Raw genomic sequence first — 26033 nt, 5'->3', positions numbered from 1 at the left:
TAATTATTGGTACTGCCATTTTGAATTTTAGCTGAGCTGTTTATGCTTTCCAGGCCATTTGGAAGGGGGGGGGGATTCCTACAATAGCTGATTCTTCTTTATCTCTCAGATAAGCCCAAAAGGATTTGGCTAACTTTAAAGCAAGTCAGGCGGTGCAGAGGATTTAATTTTGGGCAGCTGATTACTCTGCCTCTTTCCTGCAGCGAAACTCTAGCTGAGCCTGAATCAAATTGGAGGTTTGGACTAGCTGCCCACTAAACTCATTTGCAGCTACGATTTTATGGGAAATGATTATATTACTCAACAAAAGCAAGTGTTGAAATGTGCTACAAAAACTTTTCCCTCCGTTGTTAAGAGATTACACACACTTTATGGTCTCTTGCTCCCCTCTGGGAGGAGGTTTCAAAGTATTTCTACCAAGGCTACTCAATTCTCTAACAGCTTTGTTCCCTATGCCATCCGTCTGATAAACTCGTGTTTCTCGCCATGTACATGTATATATCTGAACTGGACAGTGGTGTTTCTCTGTGACATATAATATACATAATTTTGTATTTATTTATTTATTTATGTTGTCATGTTTATGTAGTGTATATTGGAGGTGGTGACTCTTGAGAGCTGTAAGCAACGGAATTTCATTTTAACGTACGCCAATTAGTGTACATTCAAAGTGACCATAAAGCTATGAGAGAGAGGGAGGGAGGAAGAAAAGTGAGAGAGAAGAGAGAAGAAAGAGAGGGAGAAAAGTTTGTGTGTGAGAGTGAGGGAGTGAGTGAGGGAGAGAGAGAAAAAAGAGAGAGAAAAGAGAGAGAAGAGAGGGAGGGATAAAGGTGTGTGTAAGAGAGGGAGAGAGAGAAAAGAGAGAGAAAAATGTGTGTGGGAGATAGAGAAGGAGGGAGAGAGAAAAAAGTGAGAGATAAAAGAGAGAAATAGAGACACAGAGAGATAAGAGGCAGATAAATAGATAAGCGAGCGAGCGAGAGAGAACGAAGGAGGAAGAGAAACAGATAAATAAAAGAGAAAAATAAAGGAAGAGAGAGAGAGAGAGAGAGAGAGAGAGAGAAATAGATAAGCGACCGAGCGAGGGAAAGAGAGAACGAAGGAGGGAGAGAAACAGAGAAATAAAAGAGAGAGAAATAAAAGAGAGAGAAATAAAGGAATAAAAGAGAGAGAGAGAGAGAGAGAGAGAGAGATGAGAGAGAGAGAGAGAGAAGCCTCAAATCAGAACACAACAGGTTAACAAACCAGCACGTGACAGCATGAAAACACGGCTTGCAAAACAGTTTTTAAAAACCTTGTGTTTTTCAATCTTGGTTACTTTAAGAAGGGTGGACTTCCACTCCCAGAATTCCCTAGCCAAGACTGAATTAAACTAACGCGGACTAACAAAAACCCAAACCAAATGCACGAAGGGCGTCTACAAAAACAAAACAAAAATACGAATCCTAACTCCCTGCAGGCGTCCCAGCCAAATCGCATCGACTCGATCAGCGATCGATTGTGCCTCGGCGGTAACGCAGAAGGCAAAGGAGACCCAGATGCTCCCACCCACCCTCCGTTTGTTTTTGTGTGTCTCTCTGTGTGTATGTGTGTGTCCCCTTTCCATCGATGTTTCCGCTCTCAAGTCGCCCATTTTGGATGGCTTCCAGAAAAGAAAAAAAAGAGGCGGAGGAAGGGGCGCGAGGCTAGGCGGGGACGCCCCTTTTGGCTTCTCATTGGTTCCGAGAAAAGCCGGGGAACAGCGGATTGGCTGGAGCCCCTCCTTTTAAAGGAGCGACCCTCCTCATTTCGGCTTTGGAGGGCGATGCGGGCGGAGCTCCGGCGTTTTGCTTCCGTTAGCCCTGCGCTCGCCGGCGGGGCGACTCCGAGAGCTATGGGGGCACCGGCGAACGCCTGGCGGCTCTTCCCGGCCGCCCCGCTGGCCTTGCTAGCGCTGCTCCTGCTTGGCTCCCAGCTGCCTGCTGTGACCTCGGGACAGCCCCGGGGCAGGACTGGCCCCCCGGGTCCCCCCGTCGTGCTGGGTAAGGGGGCGGGTGGGTGTTGCCCGCTGTCCCCGAAGTAGCACCACCATTTTCTCCCTATACCAATTGGGGGGGGGGGTGTTCCCTCTTTTTTTTTGCAAACCCGGGTCAGTGGAGGCGGGTTTGCAGGTCGTGGGGATGGCAAATATGCGTGTCGGCCCCAATTAGGTTGCTTTGCAAAGAACACCACCACCACCAGGGTCAGGGTATAAATCCACGCGTGTGCATGGTGAAAAACTGGAGATCGGGGCAAAAAAAGCTTGCACGCGGCGAGGGGAGTCGTGGGAACCGCGCTCCGACGGCAACCACCGCGGCTCTTTGCGAGTTTCGGAGCTCTTCTGCGGCCGCAACCACCGAGGCTTTCTTAGAAATAGGCTGTGCGTAAGAGGTATCTGGGTTTGCCTCTTGTTTTCTCGCCTTGCCTCCTTATTTACTCGTTGAGGCCCATTTGCCTAATTTGGGATTGTGGAGTAAAGGGAAGAGGTTTTAGGGAGTTGTGGCAACCTGAATTAGGGGGAGCTGAACTGAAGGGGTTCCCCCCCCCTTTTCAAAAGGAAAGTCGGTGGAAAAACATTAATATGTGCATGTATTTTAAAATTTGGTTAAGTGTAATTTGCCATAATGGGTGTCTGTTGGTGGTTTATGGCTTAAACCAGAGGTCTTCAAACTTGGCAACTTTAAAACTTGTGGACTTCAATTCTGGGAGTGGAAATCCACAAGTCTTAAAAGTTGCCAAATTTGGGGACCTCTGACTTAAACTTTTGTTGTGGGGGGGAGAGAGCCAAAAGTAGCCCAGGTTGTCTGTATACAATTGGCCTGAGAGATGGTGATGCTGGGAAGGGAAACCAGCCAGTGCTACTTACCTGTACCAAACACCTTGCAGGTTTAACAAGTCATTTATTTCTCCATGGCAGTAGAAAATGAGATGCTTTCTTGATTGGCAAACAAAGCCTCAGTCCAGACTAACCCTAGCATTAAAAACAGGTTCGGGCTGGTCTAGAAGACCTCCAAGGTCCCTTCCAGCTTTGTTCTGACTCTGGTCTTTTAAAATGCTGGTTTTGCTTTTGTGCTTAAAGGCAAAAGCAGAAAATAAACTAAAAGGAATATCTGTTTATCTTTGAAACCAGGGACAGACGCCTGTAAGTCTGCTATTGGCTATAATCATTATATTGATGCAAGACTAATCAATGCGAAACAGAAGTCAGTCTGTCTGTGCTTTCTGGATATCAGTGTTAACTTCTGTGTCATGTTTAAAGGCTGCCTTTAACTCCACTAAACTCTTTTAAGGTCTACATCCTGTAATAATTCTAACAGAGCGAATGGATTTATGAGAGTATCTGTTCTGTATGGGGAAATTCCTATCACACCAGTTTTTTCCTTGCAGAAATTTGCAAAGCCTGTTGATTTCAGATATGACCCTAAATAGAAATCTTATTTTTTATTTCACCTGTAAGCTTTATTGTACAGAGATGAACAGGAAAAATTAAAGTTTTTTTTAAATGCTTAATATAATGTTTTACAGAAAGGATTGTTTTCTGTCTTAAACTAGGTATAAGGGGAAGTATATATTTAAATTGTGAGTTGCTATATATATAAATAGAGAAGGGGGGAGAGGGATGGATGGATGCCTTCAGCTATTGAGAGAGAGAGAGAGAGAGAGAGAGAGAGAGAGAGAGAGAGAGAGAGAGAGGACATGCTCCACTTCTTGCCAACTCAGCAGTTTGAAAGCAGGCAGCCGCGAGTAGATAAGTGGGTATCATTTTGATGGGCAACTTAATGGGGACATGCATGCATATGCCAGAAAACAGCCTGAATACGGCCCAAAAAACAACCTGAAACCGCCCAAAAAATAGACAGGTGCGCGCCGGCCAGCTGGTCTTCGAGTTTCCGGCGTGTACATACACGCATGTTCCAGTTTGGGCACTTGGTGCCAAAAAGGTTCGTCATCATTGTCTTAGAAGCTCTCCATACCTTCCTTAACCATCTTGGTGGGAAGAGAACAGCGTTAAGTGGTGTCATGCTGGCCTCATGATCATGGAAATGTCTTTGGACAGCACTGGCTCAATGGCCTTGAAATGGATATGAGCATGCCATCCCCTAAAGTTTTCACCAACTAGTGGAGTAAAATCTGTAGATGACTCCCTTTCATCTTTACCTGGTTGCCATGGCAATTGAGACCCACACCTGTCACTGAGCAAAGCAGTCGTAAAGCATCCTGTGACCGCATGGCTTAGCGACAACAATCCTGACAGGTCTCCATTGTCATTAAGTGAGGACCTGACATGACCGCCACTTGCGTGATGTCCTCCCAGCTTCCAACAAAGTCAGTGGAGAAGCCAGCGGGAAGTTGGAAGTCCATAACAGGTGGCTCAGGAATCACCCGTGTTTGTGTTACAACATGGATGCCTGTGGGGGCTTGGGTGGGTACTATGGTGGAGGGGGAGCTGTGGCATGGTGTGAGTCTGGTTGGACATTCAAGTGGGGGGGAGGGGGGCTTCTCAAGAGAAAAAGCAGGAATTGGCTTCCCCATTGATTTTCCTCTTTCTCCCTCTTTATGGAACAAAGTTGTATTTTCTTTTTACTCTTGCCCTCTTCTGCTTGCTTGGACCTTAAAGAGGAGGAAAAAAATACAGGTAATCCTCGACTTACGGCCACAATTGAGCCCAATGTTCTTTGGTAAAGTGAGACATTTGTGAAGTGAGATTTGCCCCATTTTACGACCTTTCTTTTCACGGTTGTTATGTGAATCACCGCAGTTGATGTCAGTAACACGGTTGTTGAGTGATTCTGCCTTCCCCTTTGATTTTGCATGGCAAAACTTTGCAAAAGTGGTCACATGACCTTGGGACGCAGCAATGGTCGTAAGTATGAGTCAGTTCCCAAGCATCTGAATTTTGATCACATGATCCTGGGGATGCGACAAAGGCTGTGAGTGTGAACAAGGGTCCTACCTCAACTTTTTTTAGTGCCATTGTAACTCTGAGCAGTCACTAAATGAACTGTTGTAAGTTGAGGACTACCTGCACTGGGGATGAGTATCAGAGAAGGGATCGTGAATTAAATACATTTAAGGTTGCTTTAATGTAATTTTATTTCCACATGCATGTTATTTAGCTACCATCTAATTCTGAAGCACAGATATTTCTAGTTTGGGGCTTCTATTTCCTTCCTAGTTAGATTTCATTTCTTGTTTATACGTTTTTCTACATGTCACATGCTTGTTTCCAAGTTCTAATAATAACCAACTGAGTTACCGTTTGTTGATCACATATGTAGTTCCGTGAACTGTTCTTGGTGGACAGTGAACGGTAATGTTTCACAATTCTTGGAAAAACAGACTACTTGTACAAGTAAACCTCATTCAAGTATTACAGGGGAGAATAAGTTTTAAGAGAAGGAAAAATACCAGAGAAAACAAATATATCCTGAACTTTGCAAATGTATCCAGAAGGTTAAATTCTTAATCAGTTTCAAGATAATAGTGGTCTAAAGTTTCTAATTGTCTGTGTCATGTTTCTAATTGGCTAACCACACTGGAGATTTTCCAGCCTGCCTGAAAATAGTTTTCATTAGTTATTCTCTCCAATTATAGAATGGCATTTAGGGATAATTCCTGTCTACTTTGCCTTTGCTTGAAAAAAATCAGAATCAGAAGAGCTGGAAGGGATATTGGAGGTCTTCTAGTCCAGCCCCCTGCTCAAGCAGGAGTACTATACCCGTGATGGTAAACCTATGGAATGTGTGCCGTAGGTGGCATGCAGAGCCCTCTCTACGGGTACACGAGCCGTGACCTCAGCTCTGCTGCGCATGTGCGCATGCCTCCCGCAGGCCAGCTGGTTTAGGGGTTTCTACCATGCATCTGGCCTGGTTATTAAATGGATAGGAAGCCACCAGGAGATTTATAAAGACCTAAACTGGATTGGAACATTACAGTCCATGCAGGAGGTGGTGAATTGCCTTTCCGTGGTCACCACTTCTTTCTTCCTTTCGCACACATAACAACTGCAGCTTCTGTGTGGGTTGGTGCAGTGTTGAAATCCCATTGAGCTGTGTGGGAATCCATAAAAAAGACATAGGGTTGTGGCAATCCCAGTGGTTGCTCTTGCTTCCCCACCCCCAGCATGACAGGAGTTCCCATAAATTCTCCTAAAAAGGCTGTTTATTCTGCTAATCTCATTTAGATGCTTTACGAGCCCCGGTGGCACAGTGGTTAGAATGCAGTAGTATTGCAGGCTAACTCATTGCTGACTGCCAGCAGTTCGATGCAGACCAGCTCAAGGTTAACTCAGCCTTCCATCCTTCTGAGGTGGATAAAATAAGGACCCAAATTGTTGGGGGCAATAGGCTGATATTTGCAAAATCACTGAGAGGGCTGTAAAGCACCGTGAAGTGGTATATAAGTCTAAGGGGTATTGTATCCTCCTTGGCAGAATTCTTTGGCTTCTAAGCCATAAATATGATAGCAATAGCAATAGCAGTTAGACTTATATACCGCTTCATAGGGCTTTCAGCCCTCTCTAAGCGGTTTACAGAGTCAGCATATTGCCCCCAACAACAATCCGGGTCCTCATTTTACCCACCTCGGAAGGATGGAAGGCTGAGTCAACCCTGAGCCGGTGAGATTTGAACAGCCGAACTGCAGTCAGCTGAAGTAGCCTGCAGTGCTGCATTTAACCACTGCGCCACCTCGGCTCTGATAAGATGATGATTTTTCCATTGGCATGTTTGTGCGGCAGAGAGAAACAAATTGTTGGCTAATTGCCCATTTTCTGTTTTGTTTTGTGTACACACACACATACACAATTTTTATCAAATGTAAAGATAACACAAAATAATATACAGTAAAAAGAAAAAAGTCAGAAGTGCAGCATGAAATAGGAAGTAGCTTCTGGTTTTTTTTTGCAACAGTTATAAATAGGAATACAAAATTATATTTTACTAGAAGATTACAAAAACAACCTCTTCTTTCCTTTTTTGTTATATTATTGCAAATCTTGTTACATTATATTGTTTCAAAAACATTGATGTTTATTCTCCTTGGAAATAGTATTGCAATAGCCAAGTCTTTTTTTCCCCTGTTTCCATGCACAATTATTTCTGCTTTATTAAGGTATAATTAGAGTAAATCTGAATTCACTTGAGCAAATGATAAGTGCTAGATATTATTGTAGGTGAAAACCTATCCAGGTGATTTGTACATACCGACAAGAGAGAGTTTTAAACACAGCCACATAGTATCTGCAATATGATGCTGTATAGGTAGAAAACTTGACTTAACCCATTTAGTGGCCATTTGAAGTTACAATAGCATTGGAAAAAAAGATTTGCGGCCAAACCTCTTATGACCGTTGCATGTGACCAGAATCTGGGTGCTTGGCAACAGACATAGAGGATTTCAGTATCCTGGGGGGGGGGTCCTCTGCTGCCCTCCTCCCCCCCCCCCCGATTGCTTGTCTGAAGTCACCAATGGCGATCATTTAATTCTGAAACACTGCAAACAGGGCGGATTTCGTTTAAATCAATTTGTTTTAAATCTCGATTTAAATCTCATAAAAAGGCTTGATTTAAATCAAGTTGATTTAAATCATAACTTTAAGGAGAAGCTGCCACCTCTGTACCGCAATGGCTCCTCCTCTGACCCGCTTTTAACTCACCGACAGTCCCAATATTGTGAAATATACAGCCCTGTAATATAGCTAACCTCCATTTTATGCTGAATGAACTAAATTATTAATGCATCTTAAATAGAAAACTATCTTTAGATAGATTTTTACTCCAAAAGCATTTTATTAAAATAAATTTGATTAATTTTTTTAAATCTGATTTAAATGAAAAAAAATCTGATTTAAATTTTAAAAAATCAATTTAAAGAAAAAATCAATTTAAATTAAAAATGTCAACTTTTTTGGATTTTTTTTTATAAAAAACTATTGATTTTTATCCAACAACATAAAAAGATTCCTATTACTAAGTGCGCCAAATTCTGGTCACGTGACCACAGAGTATTCTGGAAATATACTTTTTGTGTTTCGTTGAGGGACATATTTGCCTGCGAAGAGCTACCAAAAGGATGCTTAGGAAATGACTGTCTTTATTCTCTTTGTGGGAAATTTATTGTGAGGCCATTGCTCACTAAGGGGGGGGAAAACCCCTTTCATTTTAGGAAGGAGATGAGCCATTTAGGAAACTCCGTTAGACATTTGTTAAAATCCTAACTGGGATTCTAAATCTGGCTGGGGAATTCTGGGAGTTGAAGTCCAGGCTTCTTAAAGGGGTGAGGGTTGAGAAACGCTGTCCTGGGGATACGGGTAGCCTTCGACTTAACGACCCACAATTGGAGCCCCAAATTTTTGCTTCTAAATAAAACTTTAGTGAAGTTAATTTTGGCCCCGTTGTACGACCTTTCTTGCCATAGTGGTTAAGTGAATCATTGCAGTGGTTAAGCGAGTAGCACTTTGCTTGTAAGAAGCAAAGCCACTTAAAAACCTTCCCTATTGACTTTGCTTGTAAGGAAGTCACAAAAGGGGATCATGGCCAGTCAGTTGCCAAGTGCCTGAATTTTGATCACATGACCACGGGGTGGCTGCAATGGTTATAGGTGTGAAAAATGGGCATTAACTGCAGTGATTCAATCCATCATTCAGAATAGAGCTGGAAGGGGCCTTGGAGGTCTTCTAGTCCACCCCCCTGCTCAAGCAGGAGACCCTATATTATTTGCCAAGTGTCCAAATTTTGATCATGTGACCATGGGGATGCTGCAGTCTTCATAACAGTCACAAAGGTCATGTCACGTTGTAACTTTGAATGGTCACTAAATGAACTGTCATAAGTTAAGGACTACCTGTATTGCTGGGAATCCACCTCACTTACTTGCTTTCTGAGAAGTCACCTACAATTCTACAGTGCCCATGGAGACCAGAAAGAGTTTCACGTAGTTAAAAAAAAAACCAATGTGTTTCCAAGCACCCAAGACAATGTTTGAGAGAAAAAAAGTCTTGGATAAATTTACAGAAAAAAAATGTCATGTAAGTCTTCCTGTCTTGTATAATTACAGTGCCAGGAGATTTGGGAAACCAGCTAGAAGCCAAGTTGGACAAACCAGCCGTGGTGCATTATCTCTGCTCTAAGAAGACAGACAGTTATTTTACATTGTGGCTGAATTTAGAATTGTTGCTTCCAGTTATCATTGACTGCTGGATAGATAATATCAGGTGGGCCACACTGTTGTTTGTATAATTCAGTCAGATACCGGGAGGTGTGTGTTTGTGTGTGTCAGTGGTGGGATTCAAATTTTTGTACTACCAGTTCTGTGGGTGTGGCTTGGTGGGCATGGTAGGGGAAGGATACTGCAAAATCCCCATTCCATCCCGATCAGCTGAGACTCGGGAGGCAGAGAATAGATGGGGGCAGGGCCAGCCAGAGGGAGTATTTATCGGTTCTCCGAACTACTCAAATTTTCCGCTACTGGTTCTCCAGAACTGGGAAGAACCTGCTGAATACCATCTCTGGTGTGTATGTGTGTGAAAAAACTGGCTAGAAATTGAGAATAATCACGAATTAAGAGAAAAAAAACCCCTGTTCTGCAACCATTACCTGGATTTATTTATGGAATTTACAGGCTGCCCTGATTGATTACGAGTCTGGGATGGGGTGGGCTTGCCAAGTACAGCAATATTGCAGCACTGATGATATTACCTAGTTTGGTAGTGAAACACCTGCAAGAAAACAACCAAGCTCTGAGACCACTAAGGACCCCACACAGCAATATTACATAACCTAGTTAAATCATCCAAAAGTCTAGAAAACAAGCACTCATTGACCAGAAAACCATACCAGGGATTCTATGACCCACAGTAATTCGGGACCTGGGGTTTGGAGAAAACCATACTAAGAAAACCATCACCCCCAATTCAGGGGCTGGAGATGGAGCCAATGTTTAAGGAAGCCTTAAGGTTTAAAGTTTGTGACTTGACGTGGATAAAACAGTCTTGCACTGTGCTGTTTAAGCATCTGTTATGCATCTTTTTTGCATGTTAGCTGCGAGATAATGATCAATTTAGTTGTCACATGAACTTGTTCTTTAAAAAGAACAAACAGTACAGTTCATGTAGTCCCATCCTGTTTCCCCAAGCCTGAAAGTAGAAGCAAGTTAATCAATCTCTTGGCAGAGATTGATTAACTCTGGCAAAGACCTTTGTTCATTTACTGGTCAGAATGGCTAAGTGCAGCCATTAATTACACCAATTGCAGGAGAAGGAGACAAATTACTGTATTTTTGGAGTATAAGATGAATCTTTTTCCCTCAAAAAAAAAAGTCTGAAAATTTTTGGTGCGTTCTTATACACTGAATACAGCATTTTTTGCCTCCTGAAACCCTGCCCCCTTCACCAAAACGGCCATGCATAGCCTTTAGGAGGCTTTCAGAGTGCTCCTGGGACCATTTTTTGCTCAATTTGCCCCCCTCTCAGCCCCCAGGAGCATTCTATAAGCCTTCTAAAGGTTATCCATATCCTTTTTTTTTTTTTGTGAAAAAGGGCCATTTTTTGCTCATGTTTGCCCCCCATTTCCAAGAACGCTCTACAAACATCCTAAAGTCTATTCATGCCAGTTTGATGAAAAATAGGTCATTTTTGGGAGGTTTGCAGAGTGCAAAAACTTTTTTTAATTTGCCTCTTCAAAACCTTGGTGCGTCTTATACTCCGGTGCATCTTATACTCCGAAAAATACGGTAAGTGAAACTGTTAAAATGGTGAGATTTCAGGATTGATAGGTCATCCATGTTTTCTATTGACTTTGATTATAAAGGAGTGGAGAACACTGGCTGAGAAAAATGACCTGGCAATTAAGTTTAACCTAATTAGTTTGCTTAATTAACTAATGTGTTGGAATAGTAATTCCCAGAATTTTTATTTCTACTGCCTGTTGACCCATGGTGATTAGGAATTCTGACAGCTGTAGCCCAGTACCTTCAATTGAGAAAGGTGAACTAACAGTGTAATTCCCAGGATCATTTTGTAACAATTAAATTTTATTTTTAGGGCTCGCAGTGTTAAGTGAATACATTTCTTAGACTATATTAAGTCTTCCAGAAGAAGTTCATTAAACTACTCTACTCAAAGCTGATTGACAACGTCCCAACTCTTAAGTGGAATGTAGCAAAAATAAAATCAGGCTAATGTTTAAAACCGATATTGAAGAAATGAGTTCACCGAATTCCATTTAAAATGAACATTTTGTTTACCTGATAGCTACCATGTGTAAATACTAAATAGAATATGGTTAATTTCAAACAATTTATTTTCAGCTCAGAACAAAGCACCCCACTAGAACCTTATGAGTTGGCTACGTTCTTTTCTACAAAATTCAATGTATTGTGTTTTGATCACTAGAAATCGAACAGGCTCCACCCCCCTTTTTAATAACTTAGAGCCAGAACAGTAGGTCCATAAAGTCCATGCTGATGGCTACCAGCTAATAAACTTCCAGAAAGATTGGCAGGGAGGATGAAAAGAGGCTACAGTGCATGATCAGATACGATTCTGTTCCTGTTTGAATTAATTGCTGATTTTTCTCTCCAGGCTAGTGTACAATCGAACTAGTGGTGCTACAGCTCCCCCAGATGGGGTCGATATCAAAGTCCCTGGATTTGGGAAGACTTTTGCATTGGAGTTCCTTGATCCTAGCAAAAGAAGCGTTGGTACGTAATCTCTTTTCATCAAGGTATTGGGCAGCATCAAGTAGCCGGAGCCCGTATAGCCTTTTCTCAGCTCCCCCACCGCCCCTTTTTTGGTCCACTATTCGCTTTTCTTGTGCCTGATTAATAAAAGGGGGAGCAAAAGAGAATATCTGTAAGTCTGATTATATACAGGTAGTCCTCGACTTACAACAGTTCATTTAGTGACTGCTTGTTCTAACCTAGTCTTCCTGATAACAGCAAAAAGCACACACTTAGTCCCCAAAGCTCTCTTTATTTCAACTGAATTATGTTCATTCACAGCCCTTAATGAGTCACAAATAGTTTGTAAAGTGTCCGACAGAAGTCTGCCAAAGTCTTTCAGGATAAGGCTGATAAGTACCCACCTTTATCATCCTTGAAACCCTGCCAAAGACATAATTGGCAATATGCTTGCATGGCCACACGGAGCAAAGGGTAAAAAAGTAGCTTCAGAATTTAAACTGACCAGAATGACCAAAGTTGATGTGGGAGGGCCAATCATTTCCAAGCCTTACTCCTGAGTCACCCCTTTTGTCTTAACTGTTTATGCCTTCTGGCAGCTCTGCACATGCACACACTGGGAACAGGCTCCCCTTGTTCCTCTGCCTCGCTGATGTCTGACTCTGGAGGCTCCAGAGGCAGCACATACTGTAACTCCCAAATGGCCCTGGCCTCCTCTCTGCCTCCCACGCAGAGCCCTCATCAGTGCCTTCCCCAGACTCCAGGACTGGCCCATGTTCCTCCCCACCCTCCTCCCTGTCTGACTCTGCTGCCAGTTCCGCAGGCCGCTGGCGGATCACAACACTGCTTGAGGTTGCAACGGCACTGAAAAAAATGACTTATGACCAATTTCCATGCATTGCAGCATCCCCATAGGCACGTGGTCAAAATTCAGATGTTTGGCAACGGACTCATATTTAGTGACAGTTGCAGGTTGTCCCAAGGTCACATAGTCCTCTTTTCCGACCTTCTGGCAAGCAAAGTCAATAGGGAAGCCCGATTCACTTAACAACCGTGTCACTAACAGCTCCAGCGAGTCACTTAACAACTATGGTAAGAATTTGTCGCAAAATGGGGCAAAACTCGCTTAACAAGTGTCCCACTTAGCAACCAACATTTTGGGCTTAAATATGTCTGACTCTAGGGCGTGGCCCTCACTCTGTTTCCTAATCGAGGAAGCCAGCGCTGCCCGAAGGCATTTTCAGTGGTCATGTGGCCATCATGGCTTTATGCCAGAGGTCTACACACTTACCTTCCCACCAAAGTGGTACCTATTTATCTACTCGCATTTGCATGCTTTCAAATTGCTATTTATACCATCACATACTCCTTCGATATTCCTTTTACACAGAGATGCAGACAAAAATATATCCTTCCAATAATTGCCATTATAACACCACTTATCTCCAGTGGCTGCTTAAGGATGAGCAGTCCATAACTACAGCGCAGGTGGCTAGATTCTGTGCAGCAGCCCTGGGGATTTGTTGGAAACGTGTCTAATCCACCACAGCTATTTTATGCAACCCTTTGCATTGCTTATTCCTTTTCCTCTTAGTATTAAACTGACTATGGGCCACACAACTTATGGACTGAATTTTTAGTATGGTACACCATGTGTAATTGTCACACTGGATGTTATCATAGAGATCTTATCTGTTGTTATTTTATTCTAGAATTTTTCATGGTATATTTATTGAGCATTTTTATTTGTTCTGCTCTCTGATCTATGACCATAATGAATTGAATTGAATTGCTAAGTGGGTAGGGGCTGGTGCAAGGAACAGGAGCTCAATCCGTCGCCTAGTGCTCAGGTCTCAAATACCGGCTGTCAGCTTCGCAGCTGACAAGTTCAGCGTCTTTATCCATTGAGCCCCACCTCTCCCTTCCCTCGGCAACTTAGGAAACATTAAAATGAAAGAGAATGTCGCCTGGTACTGGTGTGGACGTTTGCAGAAATCAAGCATTTCTTTTTTAAATTAACATATTTTTCGGAGCCTAAGAAGCACCTTCCCCCCCCCCCCCCAAAGAGCATGGAAATATTGGTCATACACCAAATACAGCCATTTTTGGCTTCCCGAAGCCCCACCTCGCATACCATTTTTGTGAAAAATGGGCAAAAAGGTGCCATTTTTCACTAAAATGGGGGTGTTTTGCCTTCCCCCATCCCCCAGAAGCACTCTGCAGGCTTCAGCAGGTCTGGGGGAAGGGAAAAATGCCCCCATTTTGGTGAAAAATGGGCAAAAAATGGGACATTTTTCATCAAAACGGTGTTTTTGCCTTCCCCCATTCCCCAGAAGCACTCTGTAGGATTCAGCAGGGCTGGGGGAAAGGAACCCCCTCCCCCCGTTTTGGTGAAAAACAACCCGTTTTCAATCTGTTTTTTGCAAAAACAGAGGCATTTTTGCCTTCCCCCAGGCCTGCTGAAGCTTGCAGAGTGCTCCTGGGGGCCGGGGAAGACAAAAACATTTTTTTCCTTACTCGCTCTAAGCTCACTCTGTGCAAAGGGAAGATTGCTGATTGAAGGTTTGCTGACACACAATTCTCTTTGTCTACAGGCACGTACTTCTACACTCTGGTGCAAAAACTGGTAGATCTGGGCTATCAGCGAGACGAAAGTATCAGAGGCGCTCCTTACGATTGGCGGAAGGCACCAAGTATGACATTCATTATTAATAAGGATTTGGGCTCTTAAATCTTTGGATAATAAGATTATTAAAGGTTTGCTTTAATAAGAAAGCTACCGTGCTATCAAGCAAAAGGCCACCTTCTGGAATAATTGCCCCCCCCCCCCCCCGCACCCCCAAGGTTGCTTCTGGACCTCAAGTATTCTTAGATAATTAAGAAAATTAAGGTTATGGATGTTACTTATTTATGGAGTTTCTGTGGTACCTATTTCACTAAAATAGTGACCTTGGGCACCTGACAGGATAAGCTTGAAATATCAACCCTTTAAGATTTGGTTTTGCCAGTGGGCCTGGAGAACCCAGAGTGGGCTGGAGGACATAAAATGGCTTATTCGACCACGTTGCTGGAGTGTGGGGGTGTTTGGCATTTATTATTTTTATTGCTTTTTCTATATTCTGTATTTTATTGTTTGCAAGCCTCTTATAGTCACTGTGAGCAAATACACGGCTAAATAAAATTTCTAAATAAATAAATAAAACTTTAAAAGTGCAAAAAACAATTAAAATGGGATAAAGCATTTAAAAAGTTACAATTAAAAACCAAGATAACAATAGCACTTAGACGTATACACCACTTTACCGCCTTCTTTAAGTGGTTTATTGCCCCAACAATCTGGGTCCTCATTTTACCTACTTTGGAAGGATGGAAGGCTGAGTCAACCTTGAGCCTGGTGAGATTTGAACTGCCAAATTGTAGACAGCCGGCAGTCAGCAGAAGTAGCCTGTAGTACTGCACTCTAACCACTGCGCCACCGATATGATGGGCAGCCTGGTACTTGATTGTGAAATGTCCCATGTCTCCCCCCCCCCCCCAAATGCTCACATGTCACCAAGGAGAGCGGCATATGTAGCTTGTGCAGTTGTTAATACAACTCTCTGTTTTTGATGTGGGGTTGTGTCTCCCCTGGCAGACATTTTCTCAATGGATGAATCCCCCAGTCCTTTTGGCTTTAAATTTTCAAATGGTTATAAATGAGGAGAAAAATAAGATAGGGATTATAAGATGTGATTACAAGATGATAAGGATAGTGATAATAAGATGATTAGGAGACAGGAGGCTAAACATATGAAGAACAGTTGCAGGAACTGAGCATGTTTGGTTTAATAAAAAAAAGGACTAGAGGTGACATACCAATGTTCTGATATTTGAGGGGCTGCCACAAACAAGACAGGATCAACCTTTTCTCCAAAGCACATGAAGGCAGGACAAAAAGCAACATGGAAACTAATCATGGAGAGTAGCAACCTAGAACTAAGGAGAAATTTCCTGTTGCAGAGAACAATTAACCAGTGGAATGGCTTGCCTTCAGAAGTTGAGGGTGCTCTGTCGCCATAGATTTTCAAGAAGAGATTGGGCAGCCATTTGTCCGGAATGGTGTAGGGTCTTCTGCTCGAGCAGAAGGTTGGACTAGAAGACCGCCAAGATCCCTTTCAACTCTGTTATTCTGTTATACAGTGACAAGGCCTCCTCAGATTATTCTCCCAAAAAATCATAATGGTGCAACTGAAATTCCATCTGGTTTTTGTTTTAGTCTATGGTATAGCTAAGAACATCATGAACAAAACTTTGTCCACTTTCTGTCCTAACAAACTTTGCTTTTCACCATTGGTCTGGGATGTCTTCTGCTGTGTTGCTCATCTCTTCTCCCGCCCCCTTTTTTTTAAGCTTATGGCATTTGTCTCCCAAAAACCAATCACAGCCCATTGTTGGAGATGTCCCTTTGGCACGTGATTTGATGCAATTTTTTTGCTGGTTGTGTTCTTCTTTGGCATTTGGCAGGCTCTGCAGCTGCATTGGAGATTTTAATTTTGTTGCATGGCGTATCAGGTTTTATTTCCAACCACTAAAGAGGTTAAAAATATTTTTAAAAACCCCAACAACTTCCCCAGTGTGTGTGTCTGCGTGTGTGGGAGAGAATCTTCCTTTCATTTTTGCAAAGTGTTGCTTCCTTTGCATATCTTTGCAAAGCAAGATCGGGGTGGTGGTGTTAGATTTCCTAAGAATTTGGAACGTTTGCTATGCTGCATGGAAGTTTTCCATCTTTTCCAGGCGAAGAAGCATTTCCTTGTTAATGTACATTAGTCGAAAACATCAAAGAGGACTAGAGTATAGGTCGTCCTCCACGTGCGACCACAATTGAGCCCAATACATTCGCTTCTGCTTAAAAGCTTCAGAGTCAAAATCAGAATCTGAATAGAGCTGAGTTATTCTCTCCAGTGATAGAACGGCTTTTCCGAATATCTGTAAATAAAATGCCTGAAAGTCTTTAGGGATAAGTCATGTCCACTTCACTTTTGCTTGAAAGAATAGGAATGAGCTGGAAGGGACCTTGGAGGCCTTCTAGTCCAGCCCCCTGCTCAAGCAGGAGACCCTATGCCATTTCAGACAAATGGCTGTCCAGTCTCTTCTTAAAAGCCTCCAGTGATGGAGCATCCACAATTTCTGGTGGCCAGCTGTTCCACTGGTTAATTGTCCTCACCGTTAAGAAGTTTCTCCTCAATTCCAGATTGCTCCTCTCCTTCATTAGTTTCTATCCATTGTTTCTTGTCCTGTCTCCAGGTGCTTTGGAGAATAAGTTGACACCCCTCCTCTTTGTGGCAGCCCCACAAATATTGGAATACTGATATCATGTCACCCCTAGTTCTTCTTTTCTCTAGAGTAGCCAAGCCCAAATCCTGCAACCGTTTTTCATATATTTCAGTCTCCAGGCCTTTGATCACCTTAGTTGCTTTTCTTTTATCTTTTTCCAGAGAATACAACTTTTCTGTGATGTGGTGAGCAAAGCTGGGTGCAGTTATTCCAGCTGTGGCTTTACTAAGGCTTTAGAAAGCGGTACTAATACTTCACGTGATTTTGATTCTGTGCCTCTGTTTATACAACCAAGGATTGTTCTGGCTTTTTTGGCTGTTGCTACTGCACACTGCTGACTCACTGCTTAAGTGATCGTCCACTTAAGACTCCAAGGTCCCTCTCACAAGTTACTGTTTTTGAGCCAGGTTTTGCCTAATCTGTACTTAAACAACCTGAGGGATTTTAGATCCTAAGAACTGCACAAAAACATTCTTGAGCTGTTTGCCCACTGATGCAACCGAATGTCACAAGACTGTTGGCCAATCAATCTTCTCGCCTCGCTGATCGGATGCTGCAAGAAAGCCAACGGCTCTTGATAAAATACTTGAGAGAGAGAGAGACTGATAAAAACAGCTGGGGAAAAACCACCCCAACAATGGAAAATAATGTTCCTCTCTCTGTTACCCAGTCTGTTGCTGATCTCACATATGGAGATTGCAAGTATATATTGGGGTTTGAACCAGATCATGGTTTTTGCTGTTTGTTTATACCAGATGATAGAAGCTGGTTTCCCCTTATTTGAAAGGCCAACTTTTTTTTAACCCAAGCCCAGAATATATTTATCTTGCTACATGGGTTTTGACTTGGATTTATGAACTTCAGGCAGAAACCTTTAGAAAACTGAGTACATTGACAAAACTCTTGTCAGTTTTTTTTGGTATAAATTGCTACGGTTTTAGTATACTGTAATAATAGAAATAATGAAAACAATATGCAATGCTATTAACAAAGATGAATAATTCCTGCTTTAAAATATCACCCAACAAGCAAGGACAACTGGTTTTTTTAAACACAAAACTAAATAAACTATCTACAAAGTATATAAATATCATTCTTTTTAAAATAGACATTCAACACTGAACTCAAACTGTTGGGCTTAATGCTAAATTAGTTAAAGGCGGACGTGTAATGAATAAAAACTTTTGCAGTTCTGAAAAAGAATTTTTAAAATGAGTTTTCATCAGAAATGTCAGGTTTCACTTCTGTGATTGTTATTCACTGAAGGAGTGTCAGAAAATAAGCAAAGCACTGAAATCTTACCCAGACTTAAATCCTTATTCTGTGATTATATCAGAAGACGAAATGCAAGTATGTCTTCATAGTTTTATAAATATTGTTGAAATCAAGATTAGCTTAAGGGCCTCCGTGAAAATGTGCTAGAGTGCATATCCTTCATAAAGTCATTGTGTAAATATAGAGTATATATATTCTGGGTGTGCTGTAATTATATCAGTTGCAGTTGCAACACCTTTCTCTCAGATCATGGGATAAACCTTAGAAATATTTTTGTTCTTTATAAAGTGTGAGAAAGTAGGAAAGGATTCCTTCATTTAGGACAGGGGTGTTCAATCATGGCAACTTTAAGATCTGTGGATTTCAACTCTCAGAATTCCCCTGTCCACATGCTCCCAGAATTCCCCATTCTGGCTGGAGAATTCTGGGAGTTGAAGTCCACAAAGCTTAAAGCTGCCAAGCTTAAAGTTGGACATCCCTGATTTAGGGGACCTAAACTGTTAATTTGTATGGCTGTGAAAGTTGGACTATAAGAAAGGCTGAGAGCGAAAGAATTGAGGCCTTTGAACTATGGTGGTGGAGAAGAGTCTTGTGAGTCTCTTGGACTGCAAAGGGACCAAACCAGTCAGTCCTAGAGGAGATCAACCTTGGCTGTTCTTTAGAAGGCCAGATCCTGAAGACGAGACTCAAATACTTGGCCACCTAATGAGAAGGAAGGACTCACTGGAGAAGAGCCTAATGCTGGGAAGGATTGAGGGCAAAAGAAGAAGGAACAACAGAGAATGAGGTGGATGGATGGAGTCACCGAAGCAGTTGGCGTGAGTTTAAATGGATTCCAGAAGATGGTAGAGGACAGGAGGGCCTTGGGGAACATTGTCCATGGGGTCACGATAGGTCGGACATGACTTCACAACTAACAACAACAACAAAACTGTTAACACATTTCTTCGAATGGTAATTAAATGGGATACCTTGAGTCCCAGGTAAAGACATCTATCTAATTAAAAGGAATTACTTGGTTAGCAAATAACCAATTCAGAGCAACATCCTTGGAAGTGTTTGTGATTGATTGATTGATTGATTGATTAGTTAAACCGCTCACCTTTCTTACATTTCCTGGTGCAGAACCTGTTTGTTAACATATAAAGCTACCCTGAAACAAATCATGTCTCTATCAATAATTCTTGGATTCTTTCCCTGGCCATTTCAGCTGGTGCAATAGCCAGACTGAAAGTTAGTAATCTATTGGCAGGTCAACAAAGGTTTTTAAATTGAACGAAGGTAACAACTTTCCACTGGATAACTCCTGTCTCTTCATCCTTGCAGATGAGAATGGAGACTATTTTGAAGCTCTCCAGAAGCTGATCGAGATTATGTACGAAGAGTATGGTGGACCGGTGGTCCTGATTGCCCACAGTATGGGGAACATGTATTCCCTGTACTTCCTCAGCCGTCAGCCCCAGGAATGGAAAGACAAATACATCCGGGACTTTGTTTCCTTGGGGGCTCCATGGGGAGGAGTGGCTAAAGCTTTCCGAGTGCTGGCATCAGGTAGGTGGGTTTAGAGGGATATGGGGGACAATGGTGCAAACTGGACATGTCCAGCGTGCTTTGATCCTCAGAGAGTAATCTGGGGAATACTATAATTCTGGTATTCAGCTTGGTGGTGAGGGCACCAGGTTAGAAATCAGGAGACAGCTGGGGGACTTGGGCCACCAAGTGTTGTTTTCTTGCAGAGGTTTTATTACCACACTAGGCAACATCATCAGTACTAGAAGGGGTGGGGTTTGCTCTCATTGTATGCACTAGTGCAGTGATGGCTAACCTTTTCCTAAGGGTGTGCCAAAACTGTGTGTGTGTTTGTGTGCCCACCCACCTGAGCAAGTTCTTCCAGTTGACCTGTTTTTCCCCAGGCTCCGGAGGCTTTCCTGAAGTCTGGAGAGGCCAAAAACTCCCCCCACTCTTGCGCGGGGCTGCGGGCGACTGCCCACTTGCATATGCGCCCACAGCCCCGCGCAAGAGTGGGGGGAGTTTTTGGCCTCCCCAGACTTCAGGAAATCCTCCGGAGCCTGGGGAAAAACAGGTCAACCGGAAGAACATGGGGTAGGCGAAAAACAGACCAACCGGAAGATCAGGAATGAACTTCCGGTTTGCCCATTGGGCTGCTTTTTGCCCTCTCTAGGCTTCAGGAAAGCCTCCGGAGCCTAGAGAGGGCGAAAAACAGCCCAAACGCACAACCAGAAATTCCGGTTTGTCCATTGGGGCATTTTTTTTGCCCTCTCTAGGCTTTGGAGGCTTTCCTGAAGCCTGAGGAAGGCAAAAACGGCTTTCCCCAGCCCTCCGAAATCAGCTGGCTGGAACTGAGGGCTGCCAAGGGCTGCCATGCCGGCAAATATGGCTCCATGAGCCACCTGTGGTGTGGGTGCCATAGGTTCGCCATCACAGTACTAGTAGCTTGCCCTGTTAGTGTGGCGAAATGGTTTCGATAAGATGCTATCAAACAATATCTTCAAAACTCATCTGATATAATCTCTTTCCCCTCTCAAAGAAAATACTGATAGCTTTAGATGATTGTCTTTGAAGGACAGCCACTTTTGTTAACGTGCTTCAAGCTGTTGTCCAACTTTTGCAATATGGCTCCGCTCCACATTATTTGTTGAGGAAAGGGGCCTTCTGTAATGTCTTAGAAAATATGCTAAGTTCCAAGTTGTGTTCCCTCCCCCAACATGAATTAACATGTTTATGATCAGAGGTAGGATTCAGCAGGTTCTGACCAGTTCTGGAGAACCGGTAGCAGAAATTTTGAGTAGTTCGGAGAACTGGTAAATACCACTTCTGACTGGCTCAGAATAGATACCCCCATCTATTCTCTGCCTCCCGAGTGCCAGATTTTGCAGTATCCTTCCCCTGGAGTGGGGAGGGAATGGGGATTTTACAGTATCCTTCCCCTGCCATGCCCACCAAACCACACCCACCAAGCCACACCCACAGAACTGGTAGTAAAAAATTTTGAATCCCACCACTGTTAATTCTAACAAGTCCTTGCTTTACTCTCACAGGGGACAACAATCGGATTCCCGTGATCAGCTCCTTCAAGATCAGGGACCAACAGAGGTCCGCCGTTTCCACCAACTGGTTGCTCCCTTACAATTACACCTGGTCACCGGAGAAGATCTTCGTCAGCACACCTTCCGCAAACTACACGATTCGGGATTTCCAGAAGTTCTATGGGGACATCGGTTTCGAAGACGGTTGGCTCATGAGGAAAGCTACTGAAGCCTTGATTTACAGCATGACGCCCCCAGGCGTACGCACACACTGCCTTTACGGCACGGGGGTCAATACTCCGGAATCGTTTTTCTACGACAGCTTACCCGATAAAGAGCCGAAGATCTTTTATGGGAACGGAGATGGAACCGTAAATTTAGAAAGTGCCTTACAGTGCCAGAAGTGGGTAGGTCAGCAGGAACAGAAGGTCATGCTTTACGAGCTGCCAGGAAGTGAACATATTGAGATGCTCTACAATAACTTAACCATATCCTACGTGAAAAAGGTCCTTTTTGGCTCATGACGCAGTAGGGTTTCACTTTTTCCTCCATGAGGTTTAAATGCTTTTTTTTTCTTCTTCTTCTTTTCCAACGGGGAAGCACAAAAGAATGTTTTGCACCTCTATTTTTAAAGCTGCTGCTGTTTCTGGTTTTTTCCCCCCTGAACCTTGTTGGAAATCATTTAAAGGTCACTTGTTTCCTACACTAACATCGATAACAGGCCTGACAAAATGTACAGGTGCCACATCTCGGTGCCCATCTATATGAAGGCAGTGTGTCGCTTCTCTGCAATGCAGAGAATGTTCCTCTTTCTATCTTTATTGAGTTGGAGAGGACCTTATGATGTCCTTGCCAAAATGTCACCAATGCTGGGCTGTTGTTACCTGGGAACTGGTGAAGCCCCTCCAAAGGCTGTTTGACCTAGACAGGTGTGGTTTAACCTTAGATTGGCCTCGCCAGCCCAAACGTGAGCTGTTCTTGAAGACAACGCAAGAGCTTAACAAGGTTTTCTAAAAAAAATGAGATGAGCCTATTAATCTAATTCCTACTCAACAAGAGCTCGCCATCAATGGTTTTCATATTACATTTTAAGCTGGTGATCAATTACAGCAGCTGCGACTTCCATACTTGACGACTTCAGCAGGGTCAAAGGGCAGGGTTCAGGTAGGAACTGTTTTAGCCAGATGCCTTTCACTTTGAGAACTGGAGTGATTCTCTTAACAACCTGTTTGTTTTTGGAAGACTTATCCCACTTTTTTTGCCGTTGCCCATATTGCTATTGGGGTGTCGTTTAAGTCCATTTCAGTAGCATCTCCCCGCCAAATCCAAATGTACATTTGATACAGTATGGACATCTATTTCTTTTTCCTGGCGTTTCTCCTGGTGGTGTCAATTCTCTATCCTATTCCTTTGATCGTATCGTCGTGCATAAAGCTTGAAAAAATAATAAGGGCATCACTCAGATCTTGCAACAAGCACTCATAAATTGTGAGGAAAAAAACCGACACCTAAAATTAACGTGGGCTGGAGAAGACCAATGTTTCAAAGGCTGCCATTTGGTATTTGCAGCTACCCAATGAGAGCCTGTAGTCATCTGATTGATAGCAATCCAGCAATAAAATAATAACCCAAATCTCTTTACAACAGGGATGTCCAACTTTGGCAATTTTAAAGACCTGTGGACTTCAACTTCCATCATTCTCCATTCGGCCATGCTGGTTCTGGGAGTCGAAGTCCACAAGCTGCCAAAGTTGAATTCCTGCTTTACAGGAATGCAGCCCAGTGCTGGTTTCGGCTTGCGTTGTCCTCTTCCACCCCGAGTTCCTGTCCGTTGAATGTAGTTGCGGACGTTTGAATGATAAATCGGACCTTTTCCAAATCGGTGGTTCCATAGAACGCTTCGAATGCAAAGCCTTCCAATCTGTGCCAAACCTCCCAGCGGGAACGTCAGACAAATCTGTACATTTCAACGTCGCGATTTGAAACCAGGCCTCCTCTGGCTGGAATGTGGAGCACCACTTGAAGACTCCTTGAGCAAATGGTATTATTGTTCCTGATTCCAAGACCTTGGCCTGGTCCGGCCTGAGAAAACAAACCCATGGAATCTGCACAAAACATCTATCCATCTGCTCCGTCACAAACATGTATGCCTTCTCATCATCTTCCATTTTTTCCCTAGATTGTAAGGTTTTGTGCTGTCCAGTTCATTATGTTTCCAGACAGACTTGCAAGCGGATTTGCCTGCAAAAAGATCAGGGTATAACCCATCCTTATTAGGCAAGCCGAGAAAAGCTTTTTAGTGTCTAATCAGTGTTGGCTTCTTTGTTCAATCATGCCCATATTTTGTTGAAAAAAATTACCTTCTGTAGTGGCGAACCAGTTTACAACTTCTCAAACTTTCCATCACTTTCTTCTGTGAGAAGAACGCTGCAAAGCCACGCCTCTGGACATTGTCAGGAAATTTATCTTTTTAATATAGTTGCAATTGCTAGTTCTTCGGGATCACAGTGGCCCTGCAACCTGGAAAGCCACCATCCTTGGCCTTGATTGGAGTGTGAAATATTTCATAGGAATCGTTGCATCAAGTCTAGCTTACACTGAAAGCCTCAAGGTACCATTAAGCGGCAGGGGAAACACTGGGGCCAAAATGCACTTTTCTGAGCTCTTTTTAAGGGGCGATCCTTTGTTTGGCTTCGATAGCGAATTCTGCTGAGCTTCTTGGTGCTGAGAACGGGATAGGAAACTCCACGCTTGGAAGAAGGATGTGAAATTCCTTCAGTGTTTGAATGATGGGCAGTGTTTGCAAGATGCAGGGTGCAGGAAGCAGGCACCTAAGCAGCTCCCCCTCCCAAAATATGCAGATGCCCACTGCTATTCTCAGTTGATACTTAACTCCTAATATTAATCCAGTGATTGCACACATGTCCATAGTGGAATTGGTTGCTGCTAGACCAAGCGACGCTCCTGTGCGTGCCTCAATCCCATAATCGTACTGCCAGAATTTTTCCCTCTGATCCATATAATCTAGGGCTGTCCAACCTTGGCCATTTTAAGACCTGTGGACTTCAACTCCCAGGCTTTCCTACCCTGCTGGCAGGGGAATTCTGGAAATTGAAGTCCACAGATCTTAAACAGTGGCCATGGTTGGCCACTCCTGATTTAATCCTCCTCCTACTCTGCCAGGTACAGTAAGTGACTGTACCTGGGTTTTCCTATCAATATTTGTATCCACTGCTAGCTGTCAAATACGACTAGGCAAAACGTCCTTCGCTGTCTTGTTGGTGCTTCTATAAGTGGTGGTTGTTTTTTTTTTCTTCTTTCAAGAAATCTTACTCTTGTCTATGTGGTGCCTTTTCGGTGTCATCCTCTGAAAATTAATCCTTGGGCCATTTGTGGTCAGTCTTACTCGGACAACCCACAGTTTATACATGCGGCCATCCAGGATCAATTAAAAAGTGTTTATCCTCACCACTTACCACTTAATATTGAGAATTATGTTGGCTTGTAACTCTTAAGTAGCTTCCAACTTGCCTAGTGTCTTAATTTATCCATGAGTCACGGCCACAGACAAACCTCAAGTAGCGGATTAGTTTTTCCAAAACTTGCTTTTCCAAAGCAAGTGTCAACAGCCACAGTGGCTTTTTAATAGCTTATGGAATTAAATACTCAGAGTCACGTTTTCACTGACTAAAGATGGTTAGAGGCCCCAGGTGTGTATTTCTTGGTTGTATTGGTTACCAAGAGCATCTGAGGGTTGTGTTCCCTCCCCAGGCTCAAGGTGCGTCTTGCAAATCACAAGTGCTTATAAACAGTTTTTAATCCACACAGATATTTGGCTTTTGGAAAACCCAAATACATTCTGAGGACCAAATATAGTACTGAGATTATATATATAATCCAGCATCTGTATGCATGTGTGTGAATGAATGTGTATGTTTGTGTGTTTATAGATATATGTATATGTGTGTGTGTATGTATATGTATATATATGTGCACATATGTATGTATATATATATATGTGTGTGTGTGAGAGAATGTACATAATGTATGTGTATGTATACATATACACACGTATGTATGTATGCAGATGTATGAATGTACATACCATAACTGTGGAGATGCTAAATGGGAGCTGAGCTCTCACTTAAAGGTGTTACTGCTGCAGCAAAATTTAAAGGTCATTCCGTGTGAGAAGCAATAAGTGCAAATTGAGAGGGAGTTCTTGCTAGTAAGCTTGTTTGTGTTGGGTGTGTTGAGACACTCGAGAGTTCCAGAGGCAGAATAATCATTGGTTTAACAGTATTTTGTACAGAACGCAGTCTGCCAAGGCTCCTTGTTTTTATAAACCGTTTTCTTTTTGTGTGTGAACGAGTAGATTCCCCCCCCACAACATTTGTCATATTTTAATAACTTAATAAAAGTTGATGAAGTACTATAGATAACACCCATGTGTTCTGATTTTCAAGGGTGGTACTCGTTATGGCTTTCTTGTGTTTGGGTCTCAGGTAAATGCGGGGGCGGGCTGGGTCTAGGGGACTCATCTGTGATAGACAATTAAAATCAGATTTAGAATAGAATAGAATAATGGAATGGAAAATATAATACAATGGGAAAATAGAATAGAATGGGAAAATAGAATGGAATAAAAGAATAGAATAGCATAGAAGAATGGAATGGAATAATAGAATGGACTAAAAGAAT

The 26033-nt window shown here is 42.9% G+C and overlaps 1 protein-coding gene across 1 annotated transcript; it reads left to right on the top strand.

The window, feature by feature from the left end:
• Positions 1 to 1807: 1807 nt before the first annotated feature.
• Positions 1808 to 25776, top strand: PLA2G15 (phospholipase A2 group XV). The gene is made up of 6 exons (XM_014054177.2): positions 1808 to 2021; positions 9076 to 9232; positions 11600 to 11718; positions 14292 to 14390; positions 19612 to 19836; positions 21345 to 25776. Exons 1-6 carry the CDS (start codon positions 1874 to 1876, stop codon positions 21854 to 21856), a joined length of 1260 nt encoding a protein of 419 aa, XP_013909652.2. The 5' UTR covers positions 1808 to 1873; the 3' UTR covers positions 21857 to 25776.
• Positions 25777 to 26033: the final 257 nt, after the last annotated feature.

Source organism: Thamnophis sirtalis, unplaced genomic scaffold (assembly GCF_051295495.1).
Source record: "Thamnophis sirtalis isolate CommonGarterSnake01/CBP01778 unplaced genomic scaffold, rThaSir2_p1.2 scaffold_14, whole genome shotgun sequence".
Classification (NCBI taxonomy): Eukaryota; Metazoa; Chordata; class Lepidosauria; order Squamata; family Natricidae; genus Thamnophis; species Thamnophis sirtalis.
The sequence above is the reverse complement of the archived record's forward strand: the minus strand, read 5'-3'. Positions and strand labels throughout refer to the sequence as shown.

What these genes read in the sequence shown, in the direction of transcription:
- PLA2G15 (XM_014054177.2), top strand. Translation starts at nt 1,874, where the DNA reads ATGGGGGCACCGGCGAACGCCTGGCGGCTCTTCCCGGCCGCCCCGCTG. An exon ending in TCCTAGCAAAAGAAGCGTTG is followed by an intron (nt 11,719 to 14,291) that starts GTACGTAATCTC and finishes CTTTGTCTACAG; the next exon opens with GCACGTACTTCTACACTCTG. An exon ending in TTTCCGAGTGCTGGCATCAG is followed by an intron (nt 19,837 to 21,344) that starts GTAGGTGGGTTT and finishes TTACTCTCACAG; the next exon opens with GGGACAACAATCGGATTCCC.